This window comes from Rhinoderma darwinii, unplaced genomic scaffold (assembly GCF_050947455.1).
Source record: "Rhinoderma darwinii isolate aRhiDar2 unplaced genomic scaffold, aRhiDar2.hap1 Scaffold_2258, whole genome shotgun sequence".
In the NCBI taxonomy this organism is placed as follows: domain Eukaryota; kingdom Metazoa; phylum Chordata; class Amphibia; order Anura; family Rhinodermatidae; genus Rhinoderma; species Rhinoderma darwinii.
In genome coordinates this window covers 10,011-24,293 of record NW_027462575.1, presented here as the reverse complement: position 1 = coordinate 24,293, position 14,283 = coordinate 10,011, and the positions used below count along the sequence as shown (strand labels likewise).

The 14,283-nt window shown below is 41.0% G+C and overlaps 1 protein-coding gene across 1 annotated transcript in view; it reads right to left on the bottom strand.

Moving 5' to 3' along the window:
* Positions 1 to 14,083, bottom strand: part of LOC142702040 (dynein heavy chain domain-containing protein 1-like) — a 28,136-nt gene extending 14,053 nt beyond the window's left edge. The window contains exons 1-4 of the mRNA XM_075848169.1: positions 13,783 to 14,083; positions 13,529 to 13,707; positions 12,469 to 13,365; positions 12,256 to 12,391 (exon numbers count right to left, since the gene is read on the bottom strand). Coding sequence (XP_075704284.1) covers positions 12,256 to 12,391; positions 12,469 to 13,365; positions 13,529 to 13,707; positions 13,783 to 14,083 — 1,513 coding nt within the window. The remainder of the gene's footprint in view (positions 1 to 12,255; positions 12,392 to 12,468; positions 13,366 to 13,528; positions 13,708 to 13,782) is intronic.
* Between the last annotated feature and the right edge of the window lie 200 nt (positions 14,084 to 14,283).

The window sequence follows — 14,283 nt, the reverse complement described above, 5'->3', positions numbered from 1 at the left end:
GTATTAATATCTCCAGTATAGAAGTGCCCCCAGTATTAATATCTCCTGTATAGAAGTGACCCCAGTATTAATATCTCCAGTATAGAAGTGACCCCAGTATTAATATCTCCAGTATAGAAGTGACCCCAGTATTAATATCTCCTGTATAGAAGTGACCCCAGTATTAATATCTCCAGTATAGAAGTGTCCCCAGTATTAATATCTCCTGTATAGAAGTGTCCCCCAGTATTAATATCTCCTGTATAGAAGTGTCCCCCAGTATTAATATCTCCTGTATAGAAGTGTCCCCCAGTATTAATATCTCCTGTATAGAAGTGCCCCCCAGTATTAATATCTCCTGTATAGAAGTGACCCCCAGTATTAATATCTCCTGTATAGAAGTGCCCCCCAGTATTAATATCTCCTGTATAGAAGTGTCCCCCAGTATTAATATCTCCTGTATAGAAGTGCCCCCAGTATTAATATCTCCTGTATAGAAGTGTCCCCCAGTATTAATATCTGCTGTATAGAAGTGTCCCCCAGTATTAATATCTCCTGTATAGAAGTGACCCCCAGTATTAATATCTCCTGTATAGAAGTGACCCCAGTATTAATATCTCCTGTATAGAAGTGACCCCAGTATTAATATCTCCAGTATAGAAGTGACCCCAGTATTAATATCTCCTGTATAGAAGTGTCCCCCAGTATTAATATCTCCAGTATAGAAGTGACCCCCAGTATTAATATCTCCTGTATAGAAGTGACCCCCAGTATTAATATCTCCTGTATAGAAGTGACCCCAGTATTAATATCTCCTGTATAGAAGTGTCCCCCAGTATTAATATCTTCTGTATAGAAGTGACCCCAGTATTAATATCTCCTGTATAGAAGTGACCCCAGTATTAATATCTCCAGTATAGAAGTGACCCCCAGTATTAATATCTCCTGTATAGAAGTGTCCCCCAGTATTAATATCTCCAGTATAGAAGTGACCCCCAGTATTAATATCTCCTGTATAGAAGTGTCCCCAGTATTAATATCTCCTGTATAGAAGTGACCCCCAGTATTAATATCTCCTGTATAGAAGTGTCCCCCAGTATTAATATCTCCTGTATAGAAGTGACCCCCAGTATTAATATCTCCTGTATAGAAGTGACCCCCAGTATTAATATCTCCTGTATAGAAGTGACCCCCAGTATTAATATCTCCTGTATAGAAGTGACCCCCAGTATTAATATCTCCTGTATAGAAGTGACCCCCAGTATTAATATCTCCTGTATAGAAGTGACCCTCAGTATTAATATCTCCTGTATAGAAGTGTCCCCCAGTATTAATATCTCCTGTATAGAAGTGTCCCCCAGTATTAATATCTCCTGTATAGAAGTGACCCCAGTATTAATATCTCCTGTATAGAAGTGACCCCAGTATTAATATCTCCTGTATAGAAGTGTCCCCCAGTATTAATATCTCCTGTATAGAAGTGACCCCCAGTATTAATATCTCCTGTATAGAAGTGTCCCCCAGTATTAATATCTCCTGTATAGAAGTGTCCCCCAGTATTAATATCTCCTGTATAGAAGTGTCCCCCAGTATTAATATCTCCTGTATAGAAGTGTCCCCCAGTATTAATATCTCCTGTATAGAAGTGACCCCAGTATTAATATCTCCTGTATAGAAGTGTCCCCCAGTATTAATATCTCCTGTATAGAAGTGACCCCAGTATTAATATCTCCTGTATAGAAGTGTCCCCCAGTATTAATATCTCCTGTATAGAAGTGACCCCCAGTATTAATATCTCCAGTATAGAAGTGACCCCAGTATTAATATCTCCTGTATAGAACTGACCCCAGTATTAATATCTCCTGTATAGAAGTGACCCCAGTATTAATATCTCCTGTATAGAAGTGTCCCCAGTATTAATATCTCCAGTATAGAAGTGTCCCCAGTATTAATATCTCCTGTATAGAAGTGTCCCCCAGTATTAATATCTCCAGTATAGAAGTGACCCCAGTATTAATATCTCCAGTATAGAAGTGACCCCAGTATTAATATCTCCTGTATAGAAGTGACCCCAGTATTAATATCTCCTGTATAGAAGTGACCCCAGTATTAATATCTCCAGTATAGAAGTGCCCCCAGTATTAATATCTCCTGTATAGAAGTGACCCCAGTATTAATATCTCCAGTATAGAAGTGACCCCAGTATTAATATCTCCAGTATAGAAGTGACCCCAGTATTAATATCTCCTGTATAGAAGTGACCCCAGTATTAATATCTCCAGTATAGAAGTGTCCCCAGTATTAATATCTCCTGTATAGAAGTGTCCCCCAGTATTAATATCTCCTGTATAGAAGTGTCCCCCAGTATTAATATCTCCTGTATAGAAGTGTCCCCCAGTATTAATATCTCCTGTATAGAAGTGCCCCCCAGTATTAATATCTCCTGTATAGAAGTGACCCCCAGTATTAATATCTCCTGTATAGAAGTGCCCCCCAGTATTAATATCTCCTGTATAGAAGTGTCCCCCAGTATTAATATCTCCTGTATAGAAGTGCCCCCAGTATTAATATCTCCTGTATAGAAGTGTCCCCCAGTATTAATATCTGCTGTATAGAAGTGTCCCCCAGTATTAATATCTCCTGTATAGAAGTGACCCCCAGTATTAATATCTCCTGTATAGAAGTGACCCCAGTATTAATATCTCCTGTATAGAAGTGACCCCAGTATTAATATCTCCAGTATAGAAGTGACCCCAGTATTAATATCTCCTGTATAGAAGTGTCCCCCAGTATTAATATCTCCAGTATAGAAGTGACCCCCAGTATTAATATCTCCTGTATAGAAGTGACCCCCAGTATTAATATCTCCTGTATAGAAGTGACCCCAGTATTAATATCTCCTGTATAGAAGTGTCCCCCAGTATTAATATCTTCTGTATAGAAGTGACCCCAGTATTAATATCTCCTGTATAGAAGTGACCCCAGTATTAATATCTCCAGTATAGAAGTGACCCCCAGTATTAATATCTCCTGTATAGAAGTGTCCCCCAGTATTAATATCTCCAGTATAGAAGTGACCCCCAGTATTAATATCTCCTGTATAGAAGTGTCCCCAGTATTAATATCTCCTGTATAGAAGTGACCCCCAGTATTAATATCTCCTGTATAGAAGTGCCCCCAGTATTAATATCTCCTGTATAGAAGTGACCCCAGTATTAATATCTCCAGTATAGAAGTGACCCCAGTATTAATATCTCCAGTATAGAAGTGACCCCAGTATTAATATCTCCTGTATAGAAGTGACCCCAGTATTAATATCTCCAGTATAGAAGTGTCCCCAGTATTAATATCTCCTGTATAGAAGTGTCCCCCAGTATTAATATCTCCTGTATAGAAGTGTCCCCCAGTATTAATATCTCCTGTATAGAAGTGTCCCCCAGTATTAATATCTCCTGTATAGAAGTGCCCCCCAGTATTAATATCTCCTGTATAGAAGTGACCCCCAGTATTAATATCTCCTGTATAGAAGTGCCCCCCAGTATTAATATCTCCTGTATAGAAGTGTCCCCCAGTATTAATATCTCCTGTATAGAAGTGCCCCCAGTATTAATATCTCCTGTATAGAAGTGTCCCCCAGTATTAATATCTGCTGTATAGAAGTGTCCCCCAGTATTAATATCTCCTCTATAGAAGTGACCCCCAGTATTAATATCTCCTGTATAGAAGTGACCCCAGTATTAATATCTCCTGTATAGAAGTGACCCCAGTATTAATATCTCCAGTATAGAAGTGACCCCAGTATTAATATCTCCTGTATAGAAGTGTCCCCCAGTATTAATATCTCCAGTATAGAAGTGACCCCCAGTATTAATATCTCCTGTATAGAAGTGACCCCCAGTATTAATATCTCCTGTATAGAAGTGACCCCAGTATTAATATCTCCTGTATAGAAGTGTCCCCCAGTATTAATATCTTCTGTATAGAAGTGACCCCAGTATTAATATCTCCTGTATAGAAGTGACCCCAGTATTAATATCTCCAGTATAGAAGTGACCCCCAGTATTAATATCTCCTGTATAGAAGTGTCCCCCAGTATTAATATCTCCAGTATAGAAGTGACCCCCAGTATTAATATCTCCTGTATAGAAGTGTCCCCAGTATTAATATCTCCTGTATAGAAGTGACCCCCAGTATTAATATCTCCTGTATAGAAGTGTCCCCCAGTATTAATATCTCCTGTATAGAAGTGACCCCCAGTATTAATATCTCCTGTATAGAAGTGACCCCCAGTATTAATATCTCCTGTATAGAAGTGACCCCCAGTATTAATATCTCCTGTATAGAAGTGACCCCCAGTATTAATATCTCCTGTATAGAAGTGACCCCCAGTATTAATATCTCCTGTATAGAAGTGACCCTCAGTATTAATATCTCCTGTATAGAAGTGTCCCCCAGTATTAATATCTCCTGTATAGAAGTGTCCCCCAGTATTAATATCTCCTGTATAGAAGTGACCCCAGTATTAATATCTCCTGTATAGAAGTGACCCCAGTATTAATATCTCCTGTATAGAAGTGACCCCAGTATTAATATCTCCAGTATAGAAGTGACCCCCAGTATTAATATCTCCTGTATAGAAGTGTCCCCCAGTATTAATATCTCCTGTATAGAAGTGTCCCCCAGTATTAATATCTCCTGTATAGAAGTGTCCCCCAGTATTAATATCTCCTGTATAGAAGTGACCCCAGTATTAATATCTCCTGTATAGAAGTGTCCCCCAGTATTAATATCTCCTGTATAGAAGTGACCCCAGTATTAATATCTCCTGTATAGAAGTGTCCCCCAGTATTAATATCTCCTGTATAGAAGTGACCCCCAGTATTAATATCTCCAGTATAGAAGTGACCCCAGTATTAATATCTCCTGTATAGAACTGACCCCAGTATTAATATCTCCTGTATAGAAGTGACCCCAGTATTAATATCTCCTGTATAGAAGTGTCCCCAGTATTAATATCTCCAGTATAGAAGTGTCCCCAGTATTAATATCTCCTGTATAGAAGTGTCCCCCAGTATTAATATCTCCAGTATAGAAGTGACCCCAGTATTAATATCTCCAGTATAGAAGTGACCCCAGTATTAATATCTCCTGTATAGAAGTGACCCCAGTATTAATATCTCCTGTATAGAAGTGACCCCAGTATTAATATCTCCTGTATAGAAGTGACCCCAGTATTAATATCTCCTGTATAGAAGTGTCCCCAGTATTAATATCTCCTGTATAGAAGTGACCCCCAGTATTAATATCTCCTGTATAGAAGTGACCCCCAGTATTAATATCTCCTGTATAGAAGTGTCCCCCAGTATTAATATCTCCTGTATAGAAGTGACCCCCAGTATTAATATCTCCTGTATAGAAGTGACCCCCAGTATTAATATCTCCTGTATAGAAGTGACCCCCAGTATTAATATCTCCTGTATAGAAGTGACCCCAGTATTAATATCTCCAGTATAGAAGTGCCCCCAGTATTAATATCTCCTGTATAGAAGTGACCCCAGTATTAATATCTCCAGTATAGAAGTGACCCCAGTATTAATATCTCCAGTATAGAAGTGACCCCAGTATTAATATCTCCTGTATAGAAGTGACCCCAGTATTAATATCTCCAGTATAGAAGTGTCCCCAGTATTAATATCTCCTGTATAGAAGTGTCCCCCAGTATTAATATCTCCTGTATAGAAGTGTCCCCCAGTATTAATATCTCCTGTATAGAAGTGTCCCCCAGTATTAATATCTCCTGTATAGAAGTGCCCCCCAGTATTAATATCTCCTGTATAGAAGTGACCCCCAGTATTAATATCTCCTGTATAGAAGTGCCCCCCAGTATTAATATCTCCTGTATAGAAGTGTCCCCCAGTATTAATATCTCCTGTATAGAAGTGCCCCCAGTATTAATATCTCCTGTATAGAAGTGTCCCCCAGTATTAATATCTGCTGTATAGAAGTGTCCCCCAGTATTAATATCTCCTGTATAGAAGTGACCCCCAGTATTAATATCTCCTGTATAGAAGTGACCCCAGTATTAATATCTCCTGTATAGAAGTGACCCCAGTATTAATATCTCCAGTATAGAAGTGACCCCAGTATTAATATCTCCTGTATAGAAGTGTCCCCCAGTATTAATATCTCCAGTATAGAAGTGACCCCCAGTATTAATATCTCCTGTATAGAAGTGACCCCCAGTATTAATATCTCCTGTATAGAAGTGACCCCAGTATTAATATCTCCTGTATAGAAGTGTCCCCCAGTATTAATATCTTCTGTATAGAAGTGACCCCAGTATTAATATCTCCTGTATAGAAGTGACCCCAGTATTAATATCTCCAGTATAGAAGTGACCCCCAGTATTAATATCTCCTGTATAGAAGTGTCCCCCAGTATTAATATCTCCAGTATAGAAGTGACCCCCAGTATTAATATCTCCTGTATAGAAGTGTCCCCAGTATTAATATCTCCTGTATAGAAGTGACCCCCAGTATTAATATCTCCTGTATAGAAGTGTCCCCCAGTATTAATATCTCCTGTATAGAAGTGACCCCCAGTATTAATATCTCCTGTATAGAAGTGACCCCCAGTATTAATATCTCCTGTATAGAAGTGACCCCCAGTATTAATATCTCCTGTATAGAAGTGACCCCCAGTATTAATATCTCCTGTATAGAAGTGACCCCCAGTATTAATATCTCCTGTATAGAAGTGACCCTCAGTATTAATATCTCCTGTATAGAAGTGTCCCCCAGTATTAATATCTCCTGTATAGAAGTGTCCCCCAGTATTAATATCTCCTGTATAGAAGTGACCCCAGTATTAATATCTCCTGTATAGAAGTGACCCCAGTATTAATATCTCCTGTATAGAAGTGTCCCCCAGTATTAATATCTCCTGTATAGAAGTGACCCCCAGTATTAATATCTCCTGTATAGAAGTGTCCCCCAGTATTAATATCTCCTGTATAGAAGTGTCCCCCAGTATTAATATCTCCTGTATAGAAGTGTCCCCCAGTATTAATATCTCCTGTATAGAAGTGTCCCCCAGTATTAATATCTCCTGTATAGAAGTGACCCCAGTATTAATATCTCCTGTATAGAAGTGTCCCCCAGTATTAATATCTCCTGTATAGAAGTGACCCCAGTATTAATATCTCCTGTATAGAAGTGTCCCCCAGTATTAATATCTCCTGTATAGAAGTGACCCCCAGTATTAATATCTCCAGTATAGAAGTGACCCCAGTATTAATATCTCCTGTATAGAACTGACCCCAGTATTAATATCTCCTGTATAGAAGTGACCCCAGTATTAATATCTCCTGTATAGAAGTGTCCCCAGTATTAATATCTCCAGTATAGAAGTGTCCCCAGTATTAATATCTCCTGTATAGAAGTGTCCCCCAGTATTAATATCTCCAGTATAGAAGTGACCCCAGTATTAATATCTCCAGTATAGAAGTGACCCCAGTATTAATATCTCCTGTATAGAAGTGACCCCAGTATTAATATCTCCTGTATAGAAGTGACCCCAGTATTAATATCTCCAGTATAGAAGTGCCCCCAGTATTAATATCTCCTGTATAGAAGTGACCCCAGTATTAATATCTCCAGTATAGAAGTGACCCCAGTATTAATATCTCCAGTATAGAAGTGACCCCAGTATTAATATCTCCTGTATAGAAGTGACCCCAGTATTAATATCTCCAGTATAGAAGTGTCCCCAGTATTAATATCTCCTGTATAGAAGTGTCCCCCAGTATTAATATCTCCTGTATAGAAGTGTCCCCCAGTATTAATATCTCCTGTATAGAAGTGTCCCCCAGTATTAATATCTCCTGTATAGAAGTGCCCCCCAGTATTAATATCTCCTGTATAGAAGTGACCCCCAGTATTAATATCTCCTGTATAGAAGTGCCCCCCAGTATTAATATCTCCTGTATAGAAGTGTCCCCCAGTATTAATATCTCCTGTATAGAAGTGCCCCCAGTATTAATATCTCCTGTATAGAAGTGTCCCCCAGTATTAATATCTGCTGTATAGAAGTGTCCCCCAGTATTAATATCTCCTGTATAGAAGTGACCCCCAGTATTAATATCTCCTGTATAGAAGTGACCCCAGTATTAATATCTCCTGTATAGAAGTGACCCCAGTATTAATATCTCCAGTATAGAAGTGACCCCAGTATTAATATCTCCTGTATAGAAGTGTCCCCCAGTATTAATATCTCCAGTATAGAAGTGACCCCCAGTATTAATATCTCCTGTATAGAAGTGACCCCCAGTATTAATATCTCCTGTATAGAAGTGACCCCAGTATTAATATCTCCTGTATAGAAGTGTCCCCCAGTATTAATATCTTCTGTATAGAAGTGACCCCAGTATTAATATCTCCTGTATAGAAGTGACCCCAGTATTAATATCTCCAGTATAGAAGTGACCCCCAGTATTAATATCTCCTGTATAGAAGTGTCCCCCAGTATTAATATCTCCAGTATAGAAGTGACCCCCAGTATTAATATCTCCTGTATAGAAGTGTCCCCAGTATTAATATCTCCTGTATAGAAGTGACCCCCAGTATTAATATCTCCTGTATAGAAGTGTCCCCCAGTATTAATATCTCCTGTATAGAAGTGACCCCCAGTATTAATATCTCCTGTATAGAAGTGACCCCCAGTATTAATATCTCCTGTATAGAAGTGACCCCCAGTATTAATATCTCCTGTATAGAAGTGACCCCCAGTATTAATATCTCCTGTATAGAAGTGACCCCCAGTATTAATATCTCCTGTATAGAAGTGACCCTCAGTATTAATATCTCCTGTATAGAAGTGACCCCAGTATTAATATCTCCTGTATAGAAGTGTCCCCCAGTATTAATATCTCCTGTATAGAAGTGTCCCCCAGTATTAATATCTCCTGTATAGAAGTGACCCCAGTATTAATATCTCCTGTATAGAAGTGACCCCAGTATTAATATCTCCTGTATAGAAGTGTCCCCCAGTATTAATATCTCCTGTATAGAAGTGACCCCCAGTATTAATATCTCCTGTATAGAAGTGTCCCCCAGTATTAATATCTCCTGTATAGAAGTGACCCCCAGTATTAATATCTCCTGTATAGAAGTGACCCCCAGTATTAATATCTCCTGTATAGAAGTGACCCCAGTATTAATATCTCCTGTATAGAAGTGACCCCAGTATTAATATCTCCTGTATAGAAGTGACCCCCAGTATTAATATCTCCTGTATAGAAGTGACCCCCAGTATTAATATCTCCAGTATAGAAGTGACCCCAGTATTAATATCTCCTGTATAGAAGTGACCCCAGTATTAATATCTCCTGTATAGAAGTGACCCCCAGTATTAATATCTCCTGTATAGAAGTGACCCCAGTATTAATATCTCCTGTATAGAAGTGACCCCAGTATTAATATCTCCAGTATAGAAGTGACCCCAGTATTAATATCTCCTGTATAGAAGTGTCCCCCAGTATTAATATCTCCTGTATAGAAGTGTCCCCAGTATTAATATCTCCAGTATAGAAGTGACCCCAGTATTAATATCTCCTGTATAGAAGTGTCCCCCAGTATTAATATCTCCTGTATAGAAGTGACCCCCAGTATTAATATCTCCTGTATAGAAGTGACCCCCAGTATTAATATCTCCTGTATAGAAGTGACCCCAGTATTAATATCTCCTCTATAGAAGTGACCCCAGTATTAATATCTCCTGTATAGAAGTGTCCCCAGTATTAATATCTCCTGTATAGAAGTGCCCCCCAGTATTAATATCTCCTGTATAGAAGTGCCCCCCAGTATTAATATCTCCTGTATAGAAGTGACCCCAGTATTAATATCTCCTGTATAGAAGTGTCCCCAGTATTAATATCTCCTGTATAGAAGTGACCCCAGTATTAATATCTCCTGTATAGAAGTGTCCCCAGTATTAATATCTCCTGTATAGAAGTGACCCCAGTATTAATATCTCCGGTATAGAAGTGTCCCCAGTATTAATATCTCCTGTATAGAAGAGACCCCAGTATTAATATCTCCTGTATAGAAGTGTCCCCCAGTATTAATATCTCCAGTATAGAAGTGACCCCCAGTATTAATATCTCCTGTATAGAAGTGACCCCAGTATTAATATCTCCAGTATAGAAGTGACCCCCAGTATTAATATCTCCTGTATAGAAGTGACCCCCAGTATTAATATCTCCTGTATAGAAGTGACCCCCAGTATTAATATCTCCTGTATAGAAGTGACCCCAGTATTAATATCTCCTGTATAGAAGTGACCCCCAGTATTAATATCTCCTGTATAGAAGTGACCCCCAGTATTAATATCTCCTGTATAGAAGTGACCCCCAGTATTAATATCTCCTGTATAGAAGTCACCCCAGTATTAATATCTCCTGTATAGAAGTGACCCCAGTATTAATATCTCCTGTATAGAAGTGACCCCCAGTATTAATATCTCCTGTATAGAAGTGACCCCCAGTATTAATATCTCCTGTATAGAAGTGACCCTCAGTATTAATATCTCCAGTATAGAAGTGTCCCCAGTATTAATATCTCCTGTATAGAAGTGTCCCCAGTATTAATATATCTCCAGTATAGAAGTGTCCCCAGTATTAATATCTCCTGTATAGAAGTGTCCCCCAGTATTAATATCTCCTGTATAGAAGTGACCCCCAGTATTAATATCTCCAGTATAGAAGTGACCCCCAGTATTAATATCTCCTGTATAGAAGTCACCCCAGTATTAATATCTCCTGTATAGAAGTCACCCCCAGTATTAATATCTCCTGTATAGAAGTGACCCCAGTATTAATATCTCCAGTATAGAAGTGACCCCAGTATTAATATCTCCAGTATAGAAGTGACCCCAGTATTAATATCTCCTGTATAGAAGTGACCCCAGTATTAATATCTCCTGTATAGAAGTGTCCCCCAGTATTAATATCTCCTGTATAGAAGTGACCCCAGTATTAATATCTCCTGTATAGAAGTGTCCCCCAGTATTAATATCTCCTGTATAGAAGTGACCCCAGTATTAATATCTCCAGTATAGAAGTGATCCCAGTATTAATATCTCCTGTATAGAAGTGACCCCAGTATTAATATCTCCTGTATAGAAGTGACCCCCAGTATTAATATCTCCTGTATAGAAGTGACCCCCAGTATTAATATCTCCAGTATAGAAGTGACCCCAGTATTAATATCTCCTGTACAGAAGTGACCCCAGTATTAATATCTCCAGTATAGAAGTGACCCCGGTATTAATATCTCCTGTATAGAAGTGACCCCAGTATTAATATCTCCTGTATAGAAGTGACCCCAGTATTAATATCTCCTGTATAGAAGTGACCCCAGTATTAATATCTCCTGTACAGAAGTGACCCCAGTATTAATATCTCCTGTATAGAAGTGACCCCAGTATTAATATCTCCTGTATAGAAGTGTCCCCAGTATTAATATCTCCTGTATAGAAGTGACCCCAGTATTAATATCTCCTGTATAGAAGTGACCCCCAGTATTAATATCTCCTGTATAGAAGTGACCCCCAGTATTAATATCTCCTGTATAGAAGTGTCCCCAGTATTAATATCTCCTGTATAGAAGTGACCCCAGTATTAATATCTCCTGTATAGAAGTGACCCCCAGTATTAATATCTCCTGTATAGAAGTGTCCCCCAGTATTAATATCTCCTGTATAGAAGTGACCCCCAGTATTAATATCTCCTGTATAGAAGTGACCCCCAGTATTAATATCTCCTGTATAGAAGTGTCCCCCAGTATTAATATCTCCTGTATAGAAGTGACCCCAGTATTAATATCTCCTGTATAGAAGTGACCCCCAGTATTAATATCTCCTGTATAGAAGTGACCCCCAGTATTAATATCTCCTGTATAGAAGTGACCCCAGTATTAATATCTCCTGTATAGAAGTGACCCCCAGTATTAATATCTCCTGTATAGAAGTGACCCCAGTATTAATATCTCCTGTATAGAAGTGACCCCCAGTATTAATATCTCCTGTATAGAAGTGACCCCAGTATTAATATCTCCTGTATAGAAGTGACCCCAGTATTAATATCTCCTGTATAGAAGTGACCCCAGTATTAATATCTCCTGTATAGAAGTGACCCCAGTATTAATATCTCCTGTATAGAAGTGCCCCCCCATGTTCTATGACTTGGGGGGGGTATTCGGGGCATCTCAGTTCTCGTACCCTCTGCAGTCGGCAGTAGATCCGTCAGACCCGGGTGCCAGTTTAGTAGAATCCAGTGCCCCTCTCGCTGACAGGTAAGTAATGCGTCTCTCGTGCTGCCGGTGGGAAGGGTCTCGCTCCAGGAGATGGTCTTCACCTATGAGGGAATGATGGGTAAGTACAGACTGCAGTAACTACCACACGGTTGGTTCATTCTTTGGATTTATCACCCACCTTCTTGCCCCTCTTCTTTGCCAGGTGCAGGATGTGATTCACGGCAAGATCTGGTGACAATGGATGAAGGAGGAACAGGACTGGCGTACGGGGATCTGACTGACTGATCAGATCTCCCTCTTCCTCCCCTTTGTTCTCCGGTTCTGGCCCCAGGATGCATGAGGTGAGGTGAGAGAAGACCAGGCCCAGGCATTCAGGCTTTAGGATGCGCCACAAGATGGCTACCTGTAAGAGCGTCAAGTGGGAGAAGGTGGAGCAGGGCACGGGCCCAATAACGGTGGAGCGCACCCTGAAGTACTCCTGCCATTGCTTTGTCTGCGCACTCAGAGAAGAGCGGATGCCCTGAAAGGCAGAGAGCTTCTCCAGCTGCGCTAACTCTGCCCAGGCGTCAACCTCCACCCACCGGGGTCTCTGGATGCAGGAGGAGGAAGTCTCCGAAACCGATTTACATGAAAGCCCCAAGAATGAGAACCACTCCAGCGGATGAGGATGCCCCACTGCCAGCAGCAGGTGCAGGACGGGTCTGTGCTCCTCCGCGATCATGAGGAGGACACGTGCGAGGATTCCACGAGTCAGAACCTTCTCCAGGTCCTCTCCACCCTCTACCTGACTATGAAGAGCACTGAGGGCCCAGTCCAGGACCGAGGAAGCGGGAAAGTGATAATGAGGAGATAAACGGGACACTTCCTGCAGTCTGGAATAGAGACGGGCACAACGTTGCGCTGCAGTCATGTATGGGGCCATGTGTTCTTGTGTCCGTTGTTGTAAAGCCTCCACATCAACCAGTGATGCCCGTAGTGTGGCCTGGGCCTCCTCACACATGGACATCGTATTCAGGAAATCTGTGTCCTCAACTAGGAGGCTCGTTCCTGACGAGACGTAATCCAGCAACCGGTCCTGCCGTGGAGGAAGAAAATACAACTGACAGCAGTTCCGCATGCACTATGACAGTAAAAGTAAAGTCCACCGACCTCTGATCCTAAAACTTCCCCAATATCTCCAGCAGAAGACACAGGGCGGAGGAGCGCCACATCCGGCACACCTGTTCCTGACTTCTCACCTGAGCCTTGTGAAGCTCCATCATCAGTTTCAGTGCGTTCATGTTCAGACTCCTCCTCTCTTCTTGCAGCCGTGGATCCTTCAGCATTACCATCTCCTGGAGCAGCTCTTCCTCCAGCCCCGAGGAGCCGAGGCTCAAGTCCACCACAGTTACATCTTTTAGGAATGAGGCATCGACCTCTGCGAGAAGTGATTCATCTCATGTTACGCTCATTACAAGGTCAAGTGTTGGCGCTTTACAAATAAGACATTTACCTTTCACAAAGTTGCTGAGCGGGAGGCCGGTGCTGAGGAACAGCTGGAAGGACATGGAGGTCTCATCGTCTGGGGTCACCAACTGGTGTGATGGGTTCTGCATGGAGACATGACTAACGCTGGGTGGGGGGTCCCGGCTCTGTGAGGACGACACTGGATGGAGACAACTTCCTCGTGTACTTTGTAGGGAACGCACAATCTCCACACAAGATGGCGCCTTCTCAACATTTCTAATGAGCACACACAGACCTGCGGATGTGGAGAAAGGTGGAAACCGGTGTGAATGAGGCGGCGGCGGCATCTCCACGCTATGGGAACATGCTCTCTACAGAAGACACCGCTACCTAGACGGACTGTTCAAGTCGCCCTCTGATCCCACCCTGTATAAAATTATTGCTATAGATTAAGAAAAAGGGCCCCACGTGCTCCGTTCCCCCGGGATGACGGGCGGTTCTCATCCATCTGTGGGCCGAGTGTCTGTAGAAGGGGCAACATTTGTCC